The 22,092-nt window shown below is 41.3% G+C and overlaps 1 protein-coding gene across 1 annotated transcript; it reads left to right on the forward strand.

Moving 5' to 3' along the window:
* Positions 1–19,455: 19,455 nt before the first annotated feature.
* On the forward strand, positions 19,456–21,687 carry LOC119721536 (fibrinogen-like protein A). The gene is made up of 4 exons (XM_038191615.1): positions 19,456–19,738; positions 20,213–20,346; positions 20,577–20,838; positions 21,078–21,687. Exons 1-4 carry the CDS (start codon positions 19,456–19,458, stop codon positions 21,323–21,325), a joined length of 927 nt encoding a protein of 308 aa, XP_038047543.1. The 3' UTR covers positions 21,326–21,687.
* Positions 21,688–22,092: the final 405 nt, after the last annotated feature.

Genomic DNA, 22,092 nt, shown 5'->3' on the forward strand with positions numbered 1-22,092 from the left:
CTCCATGGACGGAAAGAAGTTGACATTTCGGGCAAAAAGGAGCCCACTTTTTTTCATTTCTTGCGTTGAGGAGCGGGTCCAGGAATTTTAGCGGGGGGGGGGGGGGGAGGGGGAGGGTTCAGGCCCGTTAGAGATGTTTACTATCCGATTGCTGCGGACAGGTAGATCTTATCATCATTATAATAATGTTATACATTTTTGGTGCGCGTCAGAAGGGGGTGGGGTTGGCGGGGGGGGGGGGAGGGGGTTCGAACCCCTCTCAGGGGATCCGCGCCTGACTTCTACTCTTTTTACAAAGATTCTCAACTCAAGTCCCCTACTACTATTTTAAAATCGTACGGACGTCTTTGCTTTAAAAAGGAAGCCTTTTTACGGATTTGTTTGTTAATACTGTATATGAGACCTACATGCATATTCCATTCGCTGTTCCCAACAGTCCTTCGTCAGCCTGTTATCAAACATTATTTTCGTGAAAAATGATATGAACTGGAACATCTCATCCTTAATTTCACAAAAAAAAACGACTTTTAAAATGTAGACAACATTTCACCAGGACATGCACGGCATTACACTGGGGGCGCTGTTCATGATACCGATGTGCATAGCGCGTCGCTCGTACCCCGCCCTGCAGCTTGGGCCTATAGGACGCTTAGTGGCCAGGAAGGGCTGACGAGCTTCACAGAATCTTGTGAAGGACGGTGGGGATGGAATTCTGGGTAACTTATCATGGCCTGTATATCAAGACATAATGAAAGTTTCTTTAGCTGTTTTAGGGTGCAGGTAGTCCGGCTCCCAAGACCCCATTGTCCTTTGGACTTCATAATATCTTTAGGGTCGCAGACCAGTAAATGGGCCCAAATTTGCCTACGCCGGCCAAATCACGATTTGCATGCCCTCAAAATCTTCAGTATTTGAGAGTATTGTGGGCCATGAACTTGAGGGTTTGTAAAAACTATGAGTGGAGCCGTGCACAGGACTTTGCGCTTGCAGTTCTGTGTAATTTGGATGAAATTGGGACCCTAAAAGCGCTCTATTTCACAATGGAGTGTAGGCACCGTTTTTTTTAAATGGCGATGGGCTTCAGGACTATTTTAAGGGGTGATCATATTCGAATGAAAGTTTCTCCCAAAGGTCATCAGATTACCCTCAAAAAATTTAGAAAAAAGGAAGATGCTAAAATAAGCTTCAGTTTTGATGTGTATCTCGAACACCTTGGAGAGTAAATTGTGAGTATTTTTGCTGACTTTCTGAAGTGGGGGCATTTATCATTTATTGCACCCATAGGGGCACTGTCAAAAGCGGACACTCATGCACACACTCGCACGTAGGCGGCGCTCTTCATCCCTGCCGTCTGACGTGCACGCTTTTTTCCGACCGGCCATGTCGCCGCCCCGATTTTGCTTCTATCAGCGTCCCCGCCTGGCTCGCTCTTAAAATCTGTAGCCCGTTGCAATTTGCCACTCTGCACCCCCCCCCCCCCTTTCCCACTTCCCTGAGGGGGGTAAAATAGGCGCTTAGAATGTCGGTAAAAGGAGAAACAAATATCCAGCAAGGCAGCACTGAACTATTTTTCAGAGATCAGCGAAATACTGCATCGTCACGCACGTATACCCCAACTTTGTAAATAAAAATCCCAAAATGTACCTCCTTACTTTTTCACTTTGGAACTACATGTCAAAAATATGTCCTACTTCTTATTCTTAATTAAATCAACCTGTTGTTTATCAATGGAATTAAACTAAACATTCATATCATGTCGACAAGGCACGACAAATCATTGTGTGGGGCGAGTTTCATCAGCTTTGTTCGAGAGGATGAGATTAAACGCCTCGCGAAAACAAATACTCCCTTTCAGAGCCGAACGGAACTGCAGGAGATGGCAGCGGAAGGCGCGTGCTGCTGCCGAACGCTTCTGAAAAAAATGAAGGGTCATCCCTGATGTCATTGCACACTACTCGATCATGTGTTGCGCAAAACGATCGAGGAGGTGCAGGCGCGGATCTGGGGGAGGGGGGTCCCCCATCTCCATGGGCGTCGCCAGGACTTTTTCTAACGGGGGAAACACAATTTGTCGAGTCTTTTACGAGTCTTTCCAGGAGGTTTGGAGCATTTTCACTTTTGAAAGAAAATTGACAAAAATTGCAAGGGGTTGGTTAGCCTAACATTTTTCATAAAAATTAGCTAAAATATATATCTGTCCGTAAATCGAGTTGGAATGCGTTCCAGGGGACCTTACGAGTCTTTCCCGGAAGTTTGGAGCAATTTCATTTTTTTTGACGAAAATTGACAAAATTGCAAGGGGTTAGCCTTACATTTTTCATAAAAATTGGCTAAAATATACATTTCTTTTTAATAATATATCTGTCCCTAAATCGAGTTGGAATGTGTTCCAGGGTCCCTTAGGAGTCCTTACAGGAAGTTTGGAGCAGTTTCATTTTTTTTTTGAAGAAAATTGAAAAACATTGCAAGATGTTAGCCCTACATTTTTATAAAAATTGGCTAAAATATAAATTTCTTTTTAATAATATATCCGTCCCTAAATCGAGTTGGAATGTGTTCCTGGGTCCCTTGGGAGTCCTCCCAGGAAATTTTGGAGCATTTTCATTTTTTTGACGAAAATTGAGAAAATTGCAAGGGGTTAGCCTTACATTTTTCATAAAAATTGGCTAAAATATACATTTCTTTTTAATAATATATCTGTCCCTAAATCGAGTTGGAATGTGTTCCAGGGTCCCTTAGGAGTCCTCCCAGGAAGTTTGGAGCATTTTCATTTTTTTGACGAAAATTGACAAAATTGCAAGGGGTTAACCTTACATTTTTCATAAAAATTGTCTAAAATATACATTTCTTTTTAATAATATATCTGTCCTTAAATCGATTTGGAATGTGTTCCAGGGTCCCTTAGGAGTCCTTCCAGGAAGTTTGTAGCATTTTCATTTTTTGACCGAAATTGATAAACATTGCAAGGGGTTAGCCTTTCATTTTTCATAAAAATTGGCTAAAATATACATTTCTTTTTAATAATATATCTGTCCTTAAATCGAGTTGGAATGTGTTCCAGGGTCCCTTAGGAGTCCTTACAGGAAGTTTGGAGCAGTTTCATTTTTTTTGAAGAAAATTGAAAAACATTGCAAGATGTTAGCCTTACATTTTTATAAAAATTGGCTAAAATATAAATTTCTTTTTAATAATATATCTGTCCCTAAATCGAGTTGGAATGTGTTCCAGGGTCCCTTAGGAGTCCTCCCAGGAAGTTTGGAGCATTTTCATTTTTTTGACGAAAATTGACAAAATTGCAAGGGGTTAGCCTTACATTTTTCATAAAAATTGGCTAAAATATACATTTCTTTTTAATAATATATCTGTCCTTAAATCGAGTTGGAATGTGTTCTAGGGTCCCTTAGGAGTCCTTCCAGGAAGTTTGGAGCATTTTCATTTTTTGACCGAAATTGATCAACATTGCAAGGGGTTAACCTTACATTTTTCATAAAAATTGCCTAAAATATAAATTTCTTTTTAATAATATATCTGTCCCTAAATCGAGTTGGAATGTGTTCCAGGGTCCCTTAGGAGTCCTTCCAGGAAGTTTGGAGCATTTTCATTTTTTGTGAAGAATATTGACAAAAATTGCAAGATGTTAGCCTTACATTTTTCATAAAAATTGGCTAAAATATAAATTTCTTTTTAATAATATATCTGTCCCTAAATCGAGTTGGAATGTGTTCCAGGGTCCCTTAGGAGTTCTCCCAGGAAGTTTGGAGCATTTTCATTTTTTTTTTGACGAAAATTGACAAAAATTGCAAGATGTTAGCCTTACTTTTTTATAAAAATTGGCTAAAATATACATTTCTTTTTAATAATATATCTGTCCCTAAATCGAGTTGGAATGTGTTCCAGGGTCCCTTAGGAGTCCTCCCAGGAAGTTTGGAGCATTTTCATTTTTTTTGACGAAAATTGACAAAAATTGCAAGATGTTAGCCTTACTTTTTTATAAAAATTGGCTAAAATATAAATTTCTTTTTAATAATATATCTGTCCCTAAATCGAGTTGGAATGTGTTCCAGGGTCCCTTAGGAGTCCTCCCAGGAAGTTTGGAGCAGTTTCATTTTTTTGACGAAAATTGACAAAAATTGCAAGGGGTTAGCCTTGCAGGAGACTGCGGCGGAAGGCACGTGCTGCTGCCGAAAGCTTCTGAAGAAATGCAGGGTCATCCCCGATGTCATTGCACACTACCTGATCATGCATTGCGCAAAACGATCGAGGAGGTGCAGTCGTGGATCTGGGGGAGGGGGGTCCCCCACCTCCATGGGCGTGGCCAGGATTTTTTCTAGAGGGGGGCAAAAAAAAATTCACCGAAAAATTCTTGTCTTTCTCAACAAATTCTCGATTTATCAGTTAAAGAGGGTGGCAGGTACATTTTGGATCCCCCCAACTCGTTAAATTTACACCACTATGACTTCGCGCCTCTTTTCCTCTCTTTTTTCTTTTTTTTTTCCCCTATTTTTGTTCTTTTCCCCCCCCTTTTTTTTCTTTCCTTTTCTGGGGGGGGGGGGGGGGGCAAGCGCCCCCTCCTTTCCCCCTCGCGATGCCCATGCCCAGTTCTGTCCAAAAAAAACAATTCATAGAATTCCATGAAAAAAATGCGAACACCCCCCCCCTTCTGACACGCTTAAACTGTTTACTGGTAATAATGTCCGCTTTGCACCAAAATACGGACATCGGCAGCTTTGTTAGGGGGTATATGCATATTCTGTGATATAGGCCTAGTGTTAATGACCGCTGTAGAATAGTTTTACTTTTTGGTGTCAGAGCAGGGGAGGAGTTGTACATAATGTTTATATAATGTTGTACATAATGTTTATATTACAATGTGCATCTTTATTTTTCCCCGGTATAATATGGCGTTTTTACGTCTATTGGAAATTGCGCCATTAATAATGGTAGTCATATTGATCCAACGAAACTCCGTTTTAATTATAGTCAATTATGAATTGATTCATGACATAGACCTCTGTTTCGTTTTCAAAACTACCGTACATCTACCGAGCAGATGTAAATATCAAACTAAACCAAAGTATAAAAGATATAGGATAACAAAATCAAAAAGTTATGTGCTAGTCAAGCTTTCAGGGATCGGTCTGAGCCATAACAATGCCCCAGCCGATCCCTTAGTTCTCTTCCGGGGTCTCGGCGTCCCCGACCAATACACACTTCCTTCCCTATCCATCCATGTAACCCCGGAGGGCCAGGCACCATGTAAAAGCAAAGAGCTAAGGGAGGAACAGGGCGGCCCCTAAGCCCTGATCCTCCGAGTGGACCAAATGCCCTGAACCTGTACGAAGGCGCCAACCTGGAACTCGCGGACAGTACCAGCAGCAGTGCTTACCGGTTAAGCTAAGGTACTGTTGGTATTCTACGACGAGAATTAAACATCTTATATAATTACAGAACGAGTGCGATTAAAACCAAAAAGACACCGAGGGGATTCGAACCCGTGCCCCGCGCGATGCGTGGACGGCGAATCTAACCACTAGGCCATTCGGCTTTCTTAGAGTTCTCAAAAATAATAGGCGGAGAAACGTGGCACATTGGTGGGTCCATCTGTTTGGGCTCCATGGACGAAAAGGAGTTGACATTTCGGGCAATAATGAGCCCACTGTTTTCATTTCTTTGGAAAATTGTATACGGCAGCCTCGTTAGTCGTAGGCCTACGTGTGCTAAACGTGCTTCTCGTTACGCAACAATGGAAACTATTATTATGCAGGCCTTTTTTGAAAAAGACATCAGGCGTGCAGGGGCGGATCCTGGAATTTTAGCGGGGTGGGGGGAGGGGGTCAGGCCTGTTAGAGATGTTTATATCCGATTGTTGCGGACAGACGGACCTTATTATTATAATTGTTATAGATGTACATTTTTTGTGTGCGCCAGAACGTGGGTGGGGTGTTGGCGGGGGGTTCAAACCTCTCTCAGGGGTTCCACGCCTGACTTCTACTCTTTGTATTTAGACACAGATTCTCAACTCCCCTACTACTACATGTATTTTAAAAATGGTACGGACGTCTTTAAAAAGAAAACGATTTGTTTTTACGGATTTGTTTACCAACACTGTATATCAGGCCTATATGCATATTCCGTTCGCTGTTCCCAACAGTCCTTCGTCAGCCTGTTATCAAACATTATTTTCGTGAAAAATGATATGAACTGGAAGTTCTCATCCTTAATTTCTAACAAAAAAAACGACTTTTAAAATGTAGACAACATTACACCAGGACATGCACCGCATTACACCAGGTGCGCTGTTCATGACACCGATGTGCATAGCGCTTCGCTTGTACCCCGCCCTGCAGCTTGGGCCTAGGACGCTTGGCCAGGAAGGGCTGACGAGCTTCACAGAATCTTGTGAAGGACGGTGGGGATGGAATTCTGGGTAACTTATCATGGCCTGTATATCAAGACATAATGAAAGTTTCTTTAGCTGTTTTAGGGTGCAGGTAGTCCGGCTCCCCAGACCCCATTGTCCTTTGGACTTCATAATATCTTTAGGGTCGCAGACCAGTAAATGGGCCCAAATTTGCCTACGCCGGCCAAATCACGATTTGCATGCCCTCAAAATCTTCAGTATTTGAGAGTATTGTGGGCCATGAACTTGAGGGTTTGTAAAAACTATGAGTGGAAGCCGTGCACAGGACTTTGCGCTTGCAGTTCTGTGTAATTTGGATGAAATTGGGACCCTAAAAGCGCTCTATTTCACAATGGAGTGTAGGCACCGTTTTTTAAAATGGCGATGGGCTTCAGGACTATTTTAAGGGGTGATCATATTCGAATGAAAGTTTCTCCCAAAGGTCATCAGATTACCCTTAAAAAAATTAGAAAAAAGGAAGATGCTAAAATAAGCTTCAGTTTTGATGTGTATCTCGAACACCTTGGAGAGTAAATTGTGAGTATTTTTCCTGACTTTCTGAAGTGGGGGCATTTATCATTTATTGCACCCATAGGGGCACTGTCAAAAGCGGACACTCATGCACACACTCGCACGTAGGCGGCGCTCTTCATCCCTGCCGTCTGACGTGCACGCTTTTTTCAGACCGGCCATGTCGCCGCCCCGATTTTGCTTCTATCAGCCTCCCCGCCTGGCTCGCTCTTAAAATCTGTAGCCCGTTGCAATTTGCCACTCTTCACCCCCCCCCCCTTCCCACTTCCCTGAGGGGGGTAAAATAGGCGCTTAGAATGTCGGTAAAAGGAGAAACAAATATCCAGCAAGGCAGCACTGAACTATTTTTCAGAGATCAGCGAAATACTGCATCGTCACGCACGTATACCCCAACTTTGTAAATAAAAATCCCACAATGTACCTCCTTACTTTTTCACTTTGGAACTACATGTCAAAAATATGTCCTACTTCTTATTCTTAATTAAATAAACCTGTTGTTTATCAATGGAATTAAACTAAACGTTCATATCATGTCGACAAGGCACGACAAATCATTGTGTGGGGCGAGTTTCATCAGCTTTGTTCGAGAGGATGAGATTAATCGCCTCGCGAAAACAAATACTCCCTTTCAGAGCCGAACGGAACTGCAGGAGATGGCGGCGGAAGGCGCGCGCTGCTGCCAAACGCTTCTGAAAAAATGAAGGGTCATCCCCGATGTCATTGCACACTACTCGATCATGTGTTGCGCAAAACGATCGAGGAGGTGCAGGCGCGGATCTGGGGGAGGGGGGTCCCCCACCTCCATGGGCGTCGCCAGGACTTTTTCTAACAGGGGAAAAACAATTTGTCGAGTCTTTTACGAGTCTTTCCAGGAGGTTTGGAGCATTTTCACTTTTGAAAGAAAATTGACAAAAATTCCAAGGGGTTGGTTAGCCTAACATTTTTCATAAAAATTAGCTAAAATATATATCTGTCCCTAAATCGAGTTGGAATGCGTTCCAGGGGACCTTACGAGTCTTTCCCGGAAGTTTGGAGCAATTTCATTTTTTGACCGAAATTGATAAACATTGCAAGGGGTTAACCTTACATTTTTCATAACAATTGGCTCAAATATGAATTTCTTTTTAATAATATATCTGTCCCTAAATCGAGTTGGAATGTGTTCCAGGGTCCCTTAGGAGTCCTTACAGGAAGTTTGGAGCAGTTTCATTTTTTTTGAAGAAAATTGAACAACATTGCAAGATGTTAGCCTTCCATTTTTCATAAAAATTGGCTAAAATATAAATTTCTTTTTAATAATATATCTGTCCCTAAATCGAGTTGGAATGTGTTCCAGGGTCCCTTAGGAGTCCTCCCAGGAAGTTTGGAGCATTTTCATTTTTTTGACGAAAATTGACAAAATTGCAAGGGGTTAGCCTTACATTTTTCATAAAAATTGGCTAAAATTTAAATTTCTTTTAAATAATATATCTGTCCCTAAATCGAGTTGGAATGTGTTCCAGGGTCCCTTAGGAGTCCTCCCAGGAATTTTGGAGCATTTTCATTTTTTTTGAAGAAAATTGACAAATATTGCAAGATGTTAGCCTTACATTTATATAAAAATTGGCTAAAATATAAATTTCTTTTTAATAATATATCTGTCCCTCAATCGAGTTGGAATGTGTTCCAGGGTCCATAAGGAGTCCTCACAGGAAGTTTGGAGCATTTTCATTTTTTGTGACGAAAATTGACAAAAATTGCAAGATGTTAGCCTTACATTTTTCATAAAAACTGGCTAAAATATAAATTTCTTTTTAATAATATATCTGTCCCTAAATCGAGTTGGAATGTGTTCCAGGGTCCCTAAAAAATCCTCACAGGAAGTTTGGAGCATTTTCATTTTTTTGTGACGAAAATTGACAAAAATTGCAAGATGTTAGCCTTACATTTTTCATAAAAACTGGCTAAAATATAAATTTCTTTTTAATAATATATCTGTCCCTAAATCGAGTTGGAATGTGTTCCAGGGTCCCTTAGGAGTCCTTCCAGGAAGTTTGGAGCATTTTCATTTTTTTGACGAAAATTGACAAAAATTGCAAGATGTTAGCCTTACATTTTTATAACAATTGGCTAAAATATAAATTTCTTTTTGATAATATATCTGTCCCTAAATCGAGTTGGAATGTGTTCCAGGGTCCCTTAGGAGTACTCCCAGGAAGTTTGGAGCATTTTCATTTTTGTGAAGAAAATTGACAAAAATTGCAAGGGGTTAGCCTTGCAGGAGACTGCGGCGGAAGGCACGTGCTGCTGCCGAAAGCTTCTGAAGAAATGCAGGGTCATCCCCGATGTCATTGCACACTACCTTATCATGCATTGCGCAAAACGATCGAGGAGGTGCAGTCGCGGATCTGGGGGAGGGGGGTCCCCCATCTCCATGGGCGTGGCCAGGATTTTTTTCTAGAGGGGGCAAAAAAAATTTCACCAAAAATTCTTGTATTTCTCAACAAATTCTCGATTTATCAGTTAAAGAGGGTGGCAGGTACATTTTGGATCCCCCCAACTCGTTAAATTTACACCACTATGACTTCGCGCCTCTTTTTCTCTCTTTTTTTTCCCCCTATTTTTCTTCTCCCCCCCTTTTTTTTCTTTTCTTTTCCGGGGGGGGGGGGGGGGCAAGCACCCCCTCCTTTCCCCCTCGCGATGCCCATGCCCAGTTCTGTCCAAAAAAACAATTCTTAGAATTCCATGAAAAAAATGCGAACCCCCCCCCCTTTCTGACACGTTTAAACTGTTTACTGGCAATAATGTCCGCTTTGCACCAAAATACGGACATCGGCAGCTTTGTTAGGGGGTATATGCATATTCTGTGATATAGGCCTAGTGTTAATAACCGCTGTAGAATAGCTTTACTTTTTGGTGTCAGAGCAGGGGAGGAGTTGTACATAATGTTTATATAATGTTGTACATAATGTTTATATTACAATGTGCATCTTTATTTTTCCCCGGTATAATATGGCGTTTTTACGTCTATTGGAAATTGCGCCATTAATAATGGTAGTCATATTGATCCAACGAAACTCCGTTTTATTTATAGTCAATTATGAATTGATTCATGACATAGACCTCTGTTTCGTTTTCAAAACTACCGTACATCTACCGAGCAGATGTAAATATCAAACTAAACCAACGTATCAAAGATATAGGATAACAAAATCAAAAAGTTATGTGCTAGTCAAGCTTTCAGGGATCGGTCTGAGCCATAACAATGCCCCAGCCGATCCCTTAGTTCTCTTCTGGGGTCTCGGCGTCCCCGACCAATACACACTTCCTTCCCTATCCATCCATGTAACCCCGGAGGGCCAGGCACCATGTAAAAGCAAAGAGCTAAGGGAGGAACAGGGCGGCCCCTAAGCCCTGATCCTCCGAGTGGACCAAATGCCCTGAACCTGTACGAAGGCGCCAACCTGGAACTCGCGGACAGTACCAGCAGCAGTGCTTACCGGTTAAGCTAAGGTACTGTTGGTATTCTACGACGGGAAATTAAACATCTTATATATTTACAGAACGAGTGCGATTAAAACCAAAAAGACATCGAGGGGATTCGAACCCGTGCCCCGCGCGATGCGTGGACGGCGAATCTAACCACTAGGCCATTCGGCTTTCTTAGAGTTCTCAAAAATAATAGGCGGAGAAACGTGGCACATTGGTGGGTCCATCTGTTTGGGCTCCATGGACGAAAAGGAGTTGACATTTCGGGCAATAATGAGCCCACTGTTTTCATTTCTTTGGAAAATTGTATACGGCAGCCTCGTTAGTCGTAGGCCTACGTGTGCTAAACGTGCTTCTCGTTACGCAACAATGGAAACTATTATTATGCAGGCCTTTTTTGAAAAAGACATCAGGCGTGCAGGGGCGGATCCTGGAATTTTAGCGGGGTGGGGGGAGGGGGTCAGGCCTGTTAGAGATGTTTATAACCGATTGTTGCGGACAGACGGACCTTATTATTATAATTGTTATAGATGTACATTTTTTGTGTGCGCCAGAACGTGGGTGGGGTGTTGGCGGGGGGTTCAAACCTCTCTCAGGGGTTCCACGCCTGACTTCTACTCTTTGTATTTAGACACAGATTCTCAACTCCCCTACTACTACATGTATTTTAAAAATGGTACGGACGTCTTTAAAAAGAAAACGATTTGTTTTTACGGATTTGTTTACCAACACTGTATATCAGGCCTATATGCATATTCCGTTCGCTGTTCCCAACAGTCCTTCGTCAGCCTGTTATCAAACATTATTTTCGTGAAAAATGATATGAACTGGAAGTTCTCATCCTTAATTTCTAACAAAAAAAACGACTTTTAAAATGTAGACAACATTACACCAGGACATGCACCGCATTACACCAGGTGCGCTGTTCATGACACCGATGTGCATAGCGCTTCGCTTGTACCCCGCCCTGCAGCTTGGGCCTAGGACGCTTGGCCAGGAAGGGCTGACGAGCTTCACAGAATCTTGTGAAGGACGGTGGGGATGGAATTCTGGGTAACTTATCATGGCCTGTATATCAAGACATAATGAAAGCTTCTTTAGCTGTTTTAGGGTGCAGGTAGTCCGGCTCACCAGACCCCATTGTCCTTTGGACTTCATAATATCTTTAGGGTCGCAGACCAGTAAATGGGCCCAAATTTGCCTACGCCGGCCAAATCACGATTTGCATGCCCTCAAAATCTTCAGTATTTGAGAGTATTGTGGGCCATGAACTTGAGGGTTTGTAAAAATATGAGTGGAAGCCGTGCACAGGACTTTGCGCTTGTAGTTCTGTGTAATTTGGATGTAATTGGGACCCTAAAAGCGCTCTATTTCACAATGGAGTGTAGGCACCGTTTTTTAAAATGGCAATGGGCTTCAGGACTATTTTAAGGGGTGATCATATTCGAGTGAAAGTTTCTCCCAAAGGTCATCAGATTACCCTCAAAAAATTAGAAAAAAGGAAGATGCTAAAATAAGCTTCAGTTTTGATGTGTATCTCGAACACCTTGGAGAGTAAATTGTGAGTATTTTTCCTGACTTTCTGAAGTGGGTGCATTTATCATTTATTGCACCCATAGGGGCACTGTCAAAAGCGGACACTCAAGCACACACTCGCACGTAGGCGGCGCTCTTCATCCCTGCCGTCTGACGTGCACGCTTTTTTTTCCGACCGGCCATGTCGCCGCCCCGATTTTGCTTCTATCAGCGTCCCCGCCTGGCTCGCTCTTAAATCTGTAGCCCGTTGCAATTTGCCACTCTGCACCCCCCCCCCTTCCCACTACCCTGAGGGGGGTAAAATAGGCGCTTAGAATGTCGGTAAAAGGAGAAACAAATATCCAGCAAGGCAGCACTGAACTATTTTTCAGAGATCAGCGAAATACTGCATCGTCACGCACGTATACCCCAACTTTGTAAATAAAAATCCCAAAATGTACCCCCTTACTTTTTCACTTTGGAGCTACATGTCAAAATATGTCCTACTTCTTATTCTTAATTAAATAAACCTGTTGTTTATCAATGGAATTAAACTAAACGTTCATATCATGTCAACAAGGCACGACAAGTCATTGTGTGGGGCGAGTTTCATCAGCTTTGTTCGAGAGGATGAGATTAAACGCCTCGCGAAAACAAATACTCCCTTTCAGAGCCGAACGGAACTGCAGGAGATGGCGGCGGAAGGCGCGTGTTGCTGCCGAACGCTTCTGAAAAAAATGAAGGGTCATCCCCGATGTCATTGCACACTACTCGATCATGTGTTGCGCAAAACGATCGAGGAGGTGCAGGCGCGGATCTGGGGGAGGGGGTTCCCACCTCCATGGGCGTCGCCAGGACTTTTTCTAACGGGGGAAAAACAATTTGTCGAGTCTTTTACGAGTCTTTCCAGGAGGTTTGGAGCATTTTCACTTTTGAAAGAAAATTGACAAAAATTGCAAGGGGTTTGATTAGCCTAACATTTTTCATAAAAATTAGCTAAAATATATATCTGTCCCTAAATCGAGTTGGAATGCGTTCCAGGGGACCTTACGAGTCTTTCCCATAAGTTTGGAGCAATTTCATTTTTGACCGAAATTGATAAACATTGCAAGGGGTTAACATTACAATTTTCATAACAATTGGTTCAAATATGAATTTCTTTTTAATAATATATCTGTCCCTAAATCGAGTTGGAATGTGTTCCAGGGTCACTTAGGAGTCCTTACAGGAATTTTGGAGCAGTTTCATTTTTTTTTGAAGAAAATTGAAAAACATTGCAAGATGTTAGCCTTACATTTTTCATAAAAATTGGCTAAAATATAAATTTCTTTTTAATAATATATCTGTCCCTCAATCGAGTTGGAATGTGTTCCAGGGTCCCTTAGGAGTCCTCCCAGGAAGTTTGGAACAATTTCATTTTTTGACCGAAATTGATAAACATTGCAAGGGGTTAACCTTACATTTTTCATAACAATTGGCTAAAATATGAATTTCTTTTTAATAATATATCTGTCCCTAAATCGAGTTGGAATATGTTCCAGGGTCCCTTAGGAGTCCTCCCAGGAAGTTTGGAGCATTTTCATTTTTTTGACGAAAATTGACCTAATTGCAAGGGGTTATTCTTACATTTTTCATAAAAATTGGCTAAAATATAAATTTCTTTTTAATAATATATCTGTCCCTAAATCGAGTTGGAATGTGTTCCAGGGTCCCTTAGGAGTCCTTCCAGGAAGTTTGGAGCATTTTCATTTTTTGTGAAGAAAATTGACAAAAATTGCAAGATGTTAGCCCTACATGTTTCATAAAAATTGGCTAAAATATGAATTTCTTTTTAATAATATATCTGTCCCTAAATCGAGTTGGAATGTGTTCCAGGGTCCCTTAGGAGTCCTCCCAGGAAGTTTGGAGCATTTTCATTTTTTTTGACGAAAATTGACAAAATTGCAAGATGTTAGCCTAACATTTTTATAAAAATTGGCTAAAATATAAATTTCTTTTTAATAATATATCTGTCCCTAAATCGAGTTGGAATGTGTTCCAGGGTCCCTTAGGAGTCCTCCCAGGAAGTTTGGAGCATTTTCATTTTTTTTTGACGAAAATTGACAAAATTGCAAGGGGTTAGCCTTACATTTTTCATAAAAATTGGCTAAAATATAAATTTCTTTTTAATAATATATTTGTCCCTAAATCGAGTTGGAATATGTTCCAGGGTCCCTTAGGAGTCCTCCCAGGAAGTTTGGAGCATTTTCATTTTTTTGACGAAAATTGACAAAAATTGCAAGGGGTTAGCCTTGCAGGAGACTGCGGCGGAAGGCACGTGCTGCTGCCGAAAGCTTCTGAAGAAATGCAGGGTCATCCCCGATGTCATTGCACACTACCTGATCATGCATTGCCCAAAACGATCGAGGAGGTGCAGTCGCGGATCTGGGGGAGGGGGGTCCCCCATCTCCATGGGCGTGGCCAGGATTTTTTCTAGAGGGGGGCAAAAAAAATTTCACCAAAAATTCTTGTATTTCTCAACAAATTCTCGATTTATCAGTTAAAGAGGGTGGCAGGTACATTTTTGATCCCCCCAACTCGTTAAATTTACACCACTATGACTTCGCGCCTCTTTTCCTCTCTTTTTTCCCCCTATTTTTCTTCTTTCCCCCCCCCCCTTTTTTTTCTTTCCTTTTCCGGGGGGAGGGGGGGAGGCAAGCGCCCCCTCCTTTCCCCCTCGCGATGCCCATGCCCAGTTCTGTCCAAAAAAAAACAATTCATAGAATTCCATGAAAAAAATGCGAACCCCCCCCCCCTTTCTGACACGCTTAAACTGTTTACTGGTAATAATGTCCGCTTTGCACCAAAATACGGACATCGGCAGCTTTGTTAGGGGTATATGCATATTCTGTGATATAGGCCTAGTGTTAATAACCGCTGTAGAATAGCTTTACTTTTTGGTGTCAGAGCAGGGGAGGAGTTGTACATAATGTTTATATAATGTTGTACATAATGTTTATATTACAATGTGCATCTTTATTTTTCCCCGGTATAATATGGCGTTTTTACGTCTATTGGAAATTGCGCCATTAATAATGGTAGTCATATTGATCCAACGAAACTCCGTTTTATTTATAGTCAATTATGAATTGATTTATGACATAGACCTCTGTTTCGTTTTCAAAACTACCGTACATCTACCGAGCAGATGTAAATATCAAACTAAACCAACGTATCAAAGATAGAGGATAACAAAATCAAAAAGTTATGTGCTAGTCAAGCTTTCAGGGATCGGTCTGAGCCATAACAATGCCCCAGCCGATCCCTTAGTTCTCTTCTGGGGTCTCGGCGTCCCCGACCAATACACACTTCCTTCCCTATCCATCCATGTAACCCCGGAGGGCCAGGCACCATGTAAAAGCAAAGAGCTAAGGGAGGAACAGGGCGGCCCCTAAGCCCTGATCCTCCGAGTGGACCAAATGCCCTGAACCTGTACGAAGGCGCCAACCTGGAACTCGCGGACAGTACCAGCAGCAGTGCTTACCGGTTAAGCTAAGGTACTGTTGGTATTCTACGACGGGAAATTAAACATCTTATATAATTACAGAACGAGTGCGATTAAAACCAAAAAGACACCGAGGGGATTCGAACCCGTGCCCCGCGCGATGCCTGGACGGCGAATCTAACCACTAGGCCATTCGGCTTTCTTAGAGTTCTTCTCAAAAGTAGTAGGCGAAGAAACGTGGCACATTGGTGGGTCCATCTGTTTGGGCTCCATGGACGAAAAGAAGTTGACATTTCGGGCAATAATGAGCCCACTGTTTTCATTTCTTTGGAAAATTGTATTCGGCAGCCTCGTTAGTCGTAGGCCTACGTGTGCCAAACGTACTTCTCGTTACGCAACAATGGAAACTATTATTATGCAGGCCTTTTTTGAAAAAGACATCAGGCGTGCAGGGGCGGATCCTGGAATTTTGGCGGGGGGAGGGGTCAGGCCCGTTAGAGATGTTTATATCCGATTGGTGCGGACAGGCGGACCTTATCATTATTATAAATGTGATGGATGTACATTTTTTGTGTGCGTCAGAACGTGGGTGAAGGATTGGCGCGGGGGGGGGTTCAAACCTCTCTCATGGGTTCCGCGCCTGACTTCTACTCTTTGAATGTGGACCGACACAGATTCTCAACTCCCCTACTACTATTTTAAAATCGTAAGGACGTTTTTAAAAAGAAAACGGATTTACGGATTTGTTTGCTAACACTGTATAATGAGGCCTACATGCATATTCCGTTCGCTGTTCCCAACAGTCCTTCGTCAGCCTGTTATCAAACATTATTTTCGTGAAAAATAATATGAAATAATAAGTACTCATCCTTAATTTCCAAAAAAAACGTTATAATGTAGACAACATTACACCAGTACATGCACCGCATTACACTAGGGCCGCTGTTGCAATTTGCCACTCTGCAACACCCCCCCCCCTCCTCTATGCCACTGCCCTGCAATATATGCATATTCTGTGATATAGGCCTAGTGTAAAAAATCGTCGGATTTGAACAGCGCCCCCATTGAAAGTATAGTATGACACCCCCCCCCCCCCCCCCCACCAACTTTTGATTTTCGGAGGCCAAGTGTCATTGCACACTTCTCGATCATGTGTTGCGCAAAACGATCGAGGAGGTGCGGGCGCGGATCCGGGGAGGGGTCCCCAAGCTCCATGGGCGTCGCCAGGATTTTTTCTAGAGGGGGGCAAAACATATTTTTCCCCAAAAAATCTTGTATTTCTCAATAAATTCTCGATTTATCAGTTTTAGAGGGGGGCGGGGACATTTTGATGGATGTACACTCTGAAAGTAAACTATTGTATTGTTGCGATCCCACTACAAGCCTTTAGAGTATTGTATTCAGATGAACAGCATAAGCTAAGTACACAGCCCACAGCAGTGCAAAACCTCCCAACAGCAACCTGAATCTCCACTGTACACAGTAAGAGTAAGCATTTGCCTATACAGAGTAGATCATTAGAAACCCATAGCATTAACTGCAGGCAAATTCTTTCCCACAGGCTAAGTCCTCAAATATAATTTTGTACAGAGAGATAGCTCGTATTCATTTCTACACAGCAAACTACTTCCCATCTGCTACACCCATTCATTGGTACCCGAGAGCTTTCCCACGCGGAGTCTGTCCCCACAAACTCTCATGCACTAGAAAACCATTACTTTGTGCATGAGACAGACCCCAGAAATAGTTTAAGTACTTCCCAATTAAGGCCAAGTTCGGGCAAGGATTATTAGTCGACTAGTGGTTGATTTGTGACGTACCTTACGCCTGCGCACTGATAGCAACGTGCGAACGTCTCTAGTCAAACGCTGGTCAAAATGTCATCGCAACATTTCTGGATCCTGGCTCTCTGCTAGCGTTATGATGAATGTGCGCGGCTATTGGTTACCAGCGCGGCGAGGGAACCAACCCCAGTAGGCTGGTTCCAAATAGTCGACTAGCGTAGTCAACCACCGTTGACTAGACAGAGTTCGGGCAAACGTTAGTTAACCATTGTTCAACTATAGTCCTTGCGCGAACTTGGCCTAAGTTGCACACAGATCTTCACCAAGTGATGGCCACAGGTGACCTTGATAATTAATCTTTCCACCATGGAATAAAATACATATTTAAAACAGAAAAAATTATTACAAAGCTTTTATATATTTTCAGTTCCAATTCTTCAATGCTTACATTGATGTTTTTGCGCAGGCATAAAATAAAAATAATTCCCAGTCGCACAGATGACAAAAAATTGTTAACACCAGAGGGTTTCAAAACATACATATTTCCAGGCCAAAAAAAAAAAATATTCGGTCTCTGGTCTGACCAAAGTTCCGGAACTGACGCGGGGACGCGGCTTTTTTTTTTTTTTTCCTTTTTTTTTTTCTTCAAGCTTGGATTGTACAGACAAGGTGGGGTACTATTTTGCTTCTTTGGTGTCCTCATGTACATTGGTGTCCTCCATAATTTGCCTTGGTGCTCTCGATCATTTGCCTTGGCGCAATTTCCCATTCCATGGTGCTCTTTGGTAAAAAAAATAAAATTGAGCAGGTGCGGCAATAGAGGGCGCTGTTGGAGCTACCGCGGAACATTTTGGGAAAAAAAAGATTGACGCGCATGATTAAAATCGACGCGCGCGTTGACCAGAGACCGACTTATTTTTTGGCCTAAACACAGGTTAGCACTTAAGTCAGTCTATAACACACAACATGCAAAAAATTCTGACTCAGAGTGCATGTATTTCTTTATTTTAAGAAGCGAATAACCACTTTATTTAGGAAACAACTGTAGTTCATGGTTCTCAATTCATAATTGTATATGCGGAAGAATGCTTCACAAAACCATTCCATGATTTTATTGGCAGATTCAACTTTTTGTGAAAAAAAGTTTTCCCCCTTTTCTGGCCTTCTCCACACCTTCCTTTTTGTACAAAAATTGATTTTTTTTTGTGTGATGCTTGATGTGAATTGATTAAATACATAGAGAGAAACAGACAAATAATATCCCTAATACTGTCAATATAAAACACAAGCTGGTTGACCCGATCATAGATCGGGTAGGGCGTAGTGTTGGGGATGAAAATGTGGGGAGTTAAATGTAAATGGGGGATATAGTTGGTGAGACATGCAGTTAAAGAATAGCAATTTCTGTGGTGTGATCTGAGGCAATTTCTGATCACTAAAACCAATTTGAGCGAAAGATCATCTGTGAAAGTTTTGAGTTTTGAGTAATTGAATCAGCTACATGTATTCTGAGCAATAGAATAATTATTGTAGGCTACAATATTTTTATTCGGGGAAGAAAAAGTGTGGGGGGACCAAACAATGTCCCCCCTCAAAATGTGTGTGTGTGTCAATAGTGTTGACAGTTTTCTTTACTGATCATTAAACAGTGCCCCATGGATAGCTTGCACTTGCCAATGGAACTTCCTGTTAGGGTTGTCATCTTAACTGTGTTGTCCGGTGTTTACCCTTAAAAGGGAGACTACTTGCTTGATGTTCTATGTGCTTGCAATTAGTAAGATGACAGGTTTTATTTTTAAGTTTAAGAGATGGGATTCACAAGATCAAAGGCATTTTTTTCATTGTGAGATGAAAAGGTTTGCATTTCTAAACCAATTTGTTGATTTACAGATTTGATGAAGAGGTTGACTTAAAGAATTAACAAACACTGACACGTAAAGCTTGAAGTTTATCAAAAATAGCATTATAACAAAGCCATATTTAACAGCTGGCTTAAACTACGGCACAAAGTAAGGAACATTAAAAACAGTTGGTCGAGATCAAATCAGCATGAACCTGCCACTTTAATTGGACAGCAGTCATGCCCTATCCAATATCCTGCTTCCCGTTTGACTGTATTTCCTTTCAACATAAGACAGTTATCAAGCTTTTTTGTGCTCATAAGTCTTGTATATCTCCATAACAGTGTGTCCAAAATGGGAATGCTCAACATCATTATCACAAGCCTTTTCCTCCACATTGCTTTGCTGCTTTTAATTGTAAAACCATTGCCTATGGTGAACAGTGATGCTACCCAAGAGTCAGATGCAGGTCACAAAAGTGATCGTAACTACAGTGATGCAGAAAGATGTGTGTGCAGCCCGGAAATCAACATCAACCCTCCTGGTTGTACAGACACTGTAGTGAGCAGTAATCAGGACAGGATTCTCTCAGAGCTACAAGACACAAAACGCCAAATGGAAGACATGCAAGCAGCACTGTCCAATCATCAAGACATTGTTTCCTCTGCATTAAGAGATATCAGATTACAGTTGGAGACGCTGCAACTCGAGCATAGCAAGTAGCCTTAACAAAAACAGCAATCATGTTCTTTTTGTACTTGTACAAATAAGACCACTTACAAATATTTCACTGCATAATAATTTGTCCTGCAAAATATGACAATTGCATTTAATGGTTGTAAAAAAGTAACTCAAATACAACTGCTGACCGCTGGGTGACCACTGACCAAAATCTGTGTAAACCATTGGACCAAAAAGTTAGGCTAAATTTGGCTGGAGAATGTGGGAGAAAATACATAAATCATAAGAACATTGGTAAAATATTACTATAACTTGGCCAGTTTTCTATTAATCGTATAGTTTAGGAGTCATGACAAGTATTATTTCTATTTGACTGTTTGACCGAAGAAAGAGAAATTGTCTGCATTACAATACCAGCCTCCTTCTCATGCCTTATACATGTATAAATAAAACTTAAAATGTGGATGATGGCCTTCCCTGCAATATTTTATTCTACTTTGTTTTACAGAGTACTTTCCCAAGGACTGTTTAGGCTATCTGGAATCAGGAGAGATCAGTGGTGTGTACATAATCAAACCTGTTGGCTCCATTGCTCCGATACAGGTTTATTGCGACATGGACACAGACAACGGTGGATGGACGGTAAATAAGACCTAACACATAATTATCCAAGACAGTAAAGGCAATCAAAAGTGGTCACATGGTATTGCTCAAATGGCTGACATTGGCTGGAGCTGTTTGAAACTTGATGACTGCTGATCTGACAAAACACTTCAAGTTACCTAAAATTAGATTTAAAAAATAAAAAAGATTACATGAACTATCCTGAATGCACATTGACTGTAAAACACAAACTGGAAATCTGTTAATAGGTGTTTCAGCGTAGGAAGGATGGGTCAGTGGACTTTTATCGTGACTTTGCCAGCTACCGGGAAGGCTTTGGGGAACCCGACAGGGAGTTTTGGCTTGGCAACAACAACCTGCATTACCTTACCAGTCAAGGCAACTACCAACTTCGTGTTGATCTCTCAGATTTTGAAAACAACACTGCGTATGCTGTCTATGACTCCTTCAGCATTGCCAGTGCTAGTGATAACTACAGGCTATCAGTAGGAGGCTACTCTGGAACTGCTGGTAAGAGACAGTCAACAGTTGAGTCATGTCTGTTGAGTCTTGGGTCACTTGGGTCCAGTTTGAGTCACACAGTTTGTTTTAATGACTTCTGATTGACTAATTGTGAGCAAAGATGATATTTTCAAAATAAAAACCACAGTTATTTACGAGAAAATGCATCTTTTAAAGACTACAATGCCAATGTGAGGGAGATTATTACATGTGGAATATGTTTGGATTAGAAAACTCTTTCTTTGCAGGTGACTCTCTGATGTACCACAACAAGCAGGAATTCACAACCAAGGACAGAGACAATGACCCACACTCTACCATACAGTGTGCTGAATTTCGCCAAGGTGCCTGGTGGTATAACAGTTGTGCATACTCCAATTTAAATGGGAAATATCTTGGTGATGTCCAAAGAAAAGAGGGAATCACATGGGAGAAATGGAAGAATGATCTCTCCCCATTCAAAACCTCTGAGATGAAAATAAGATTGAATGAGTAAAATCTTCCAAAGAAATATCAACTGGGTAGAAAGCGCTTCCTACCTAATCGTGTACAATATGAATCTACATGTACCAGTAAACTATTTCATAAGCATGAGATTTTGACATTATCATTAAACAAACAGTTAAAATACCTTTTACCAAGTTAACACGGAATTGCCGAATGTTGTTGAAATACAGGTTCCAACCAACTTTATACAAAAAATGTTACTCCATAATTTTGAGTACCCCTGCACATTTAAGCATACATATTACAAATATTTTTCGATGATTTTTTTTTGGGGGGGGGATTGTGGATAAATTTACCTGTAAACGTTGGTGCTGCTCCAAATGTGCAGTGTGTTAAGAAACTTTCGAAAGGTTTCTTTTTTAAAGAAAAAGAAAGGACGACTGCTTGTTCACTTAATTGTTTGTAATTTTTTTGTGCATGTGCTTATGTATTTCCTGGTTCCTTCTTGCTTTTTGATAATGTAAAGTGAATTGGTCTTTTTAGAAATGTCCTTCATAAACGCTTGGAAAATATAATAAGTGGGGAACTGCTACAAGTGTATAAAAACAAGAACACAACAAACGTAAAAAGAGCCAGAAATGGGGTTTGTAGTACCCAAACCTTCATTTATGAAAACCAACTATTAATTATTAAAATTATTAAAAAATAAAACATTTTTTATTCTGCATGCTACTATAGACTTCATATTTACCCTTTTTGTTGGGAGTCTGAACTTTGGTATGAAGTGGGACTGGGCTGATGAGAAGTTGCGATGTC

This window comes from Patiria miniata, unplaced genomic scaffold, assembly GCF_015706575.1.
Source record: "Patiria miniata isolate m_02_andy unplaced genomic scaffold, ASM1570657v1 HiC_scaffold_13, whole genome shotgun sequence".
In the NCBI taxonomy this organism is placed as follows: Eukaryota; Metazoa; Echinodermata; class Asteroidea; order Valvatida; family Asterinidae; genus Patiria; species Patiria miniata.

Coding starts and splice junctions, on each gene's coding strand:
- LOC119721536 (XM_038191615.1), top strand. CDS start 19,456: ATGGTGAACAGTGATGCTACCCAAGAGTCAGATGCAGGTCACAAAAGT. Junction 20,347..20,576: donor CAGACAACGGTGGATGGACG/GTAAATAAGACC, acceptor ATCTGTTAATAG/GTGTTTCAGCGTAGGAAGGA. Junction 20,839..21,077: donor AGGCTACTCTGGAACTGCTG/GTAAGAGACAGT, acceptor CTTTCTTTGCAG/GTGACTCTCTGATGTACCAC.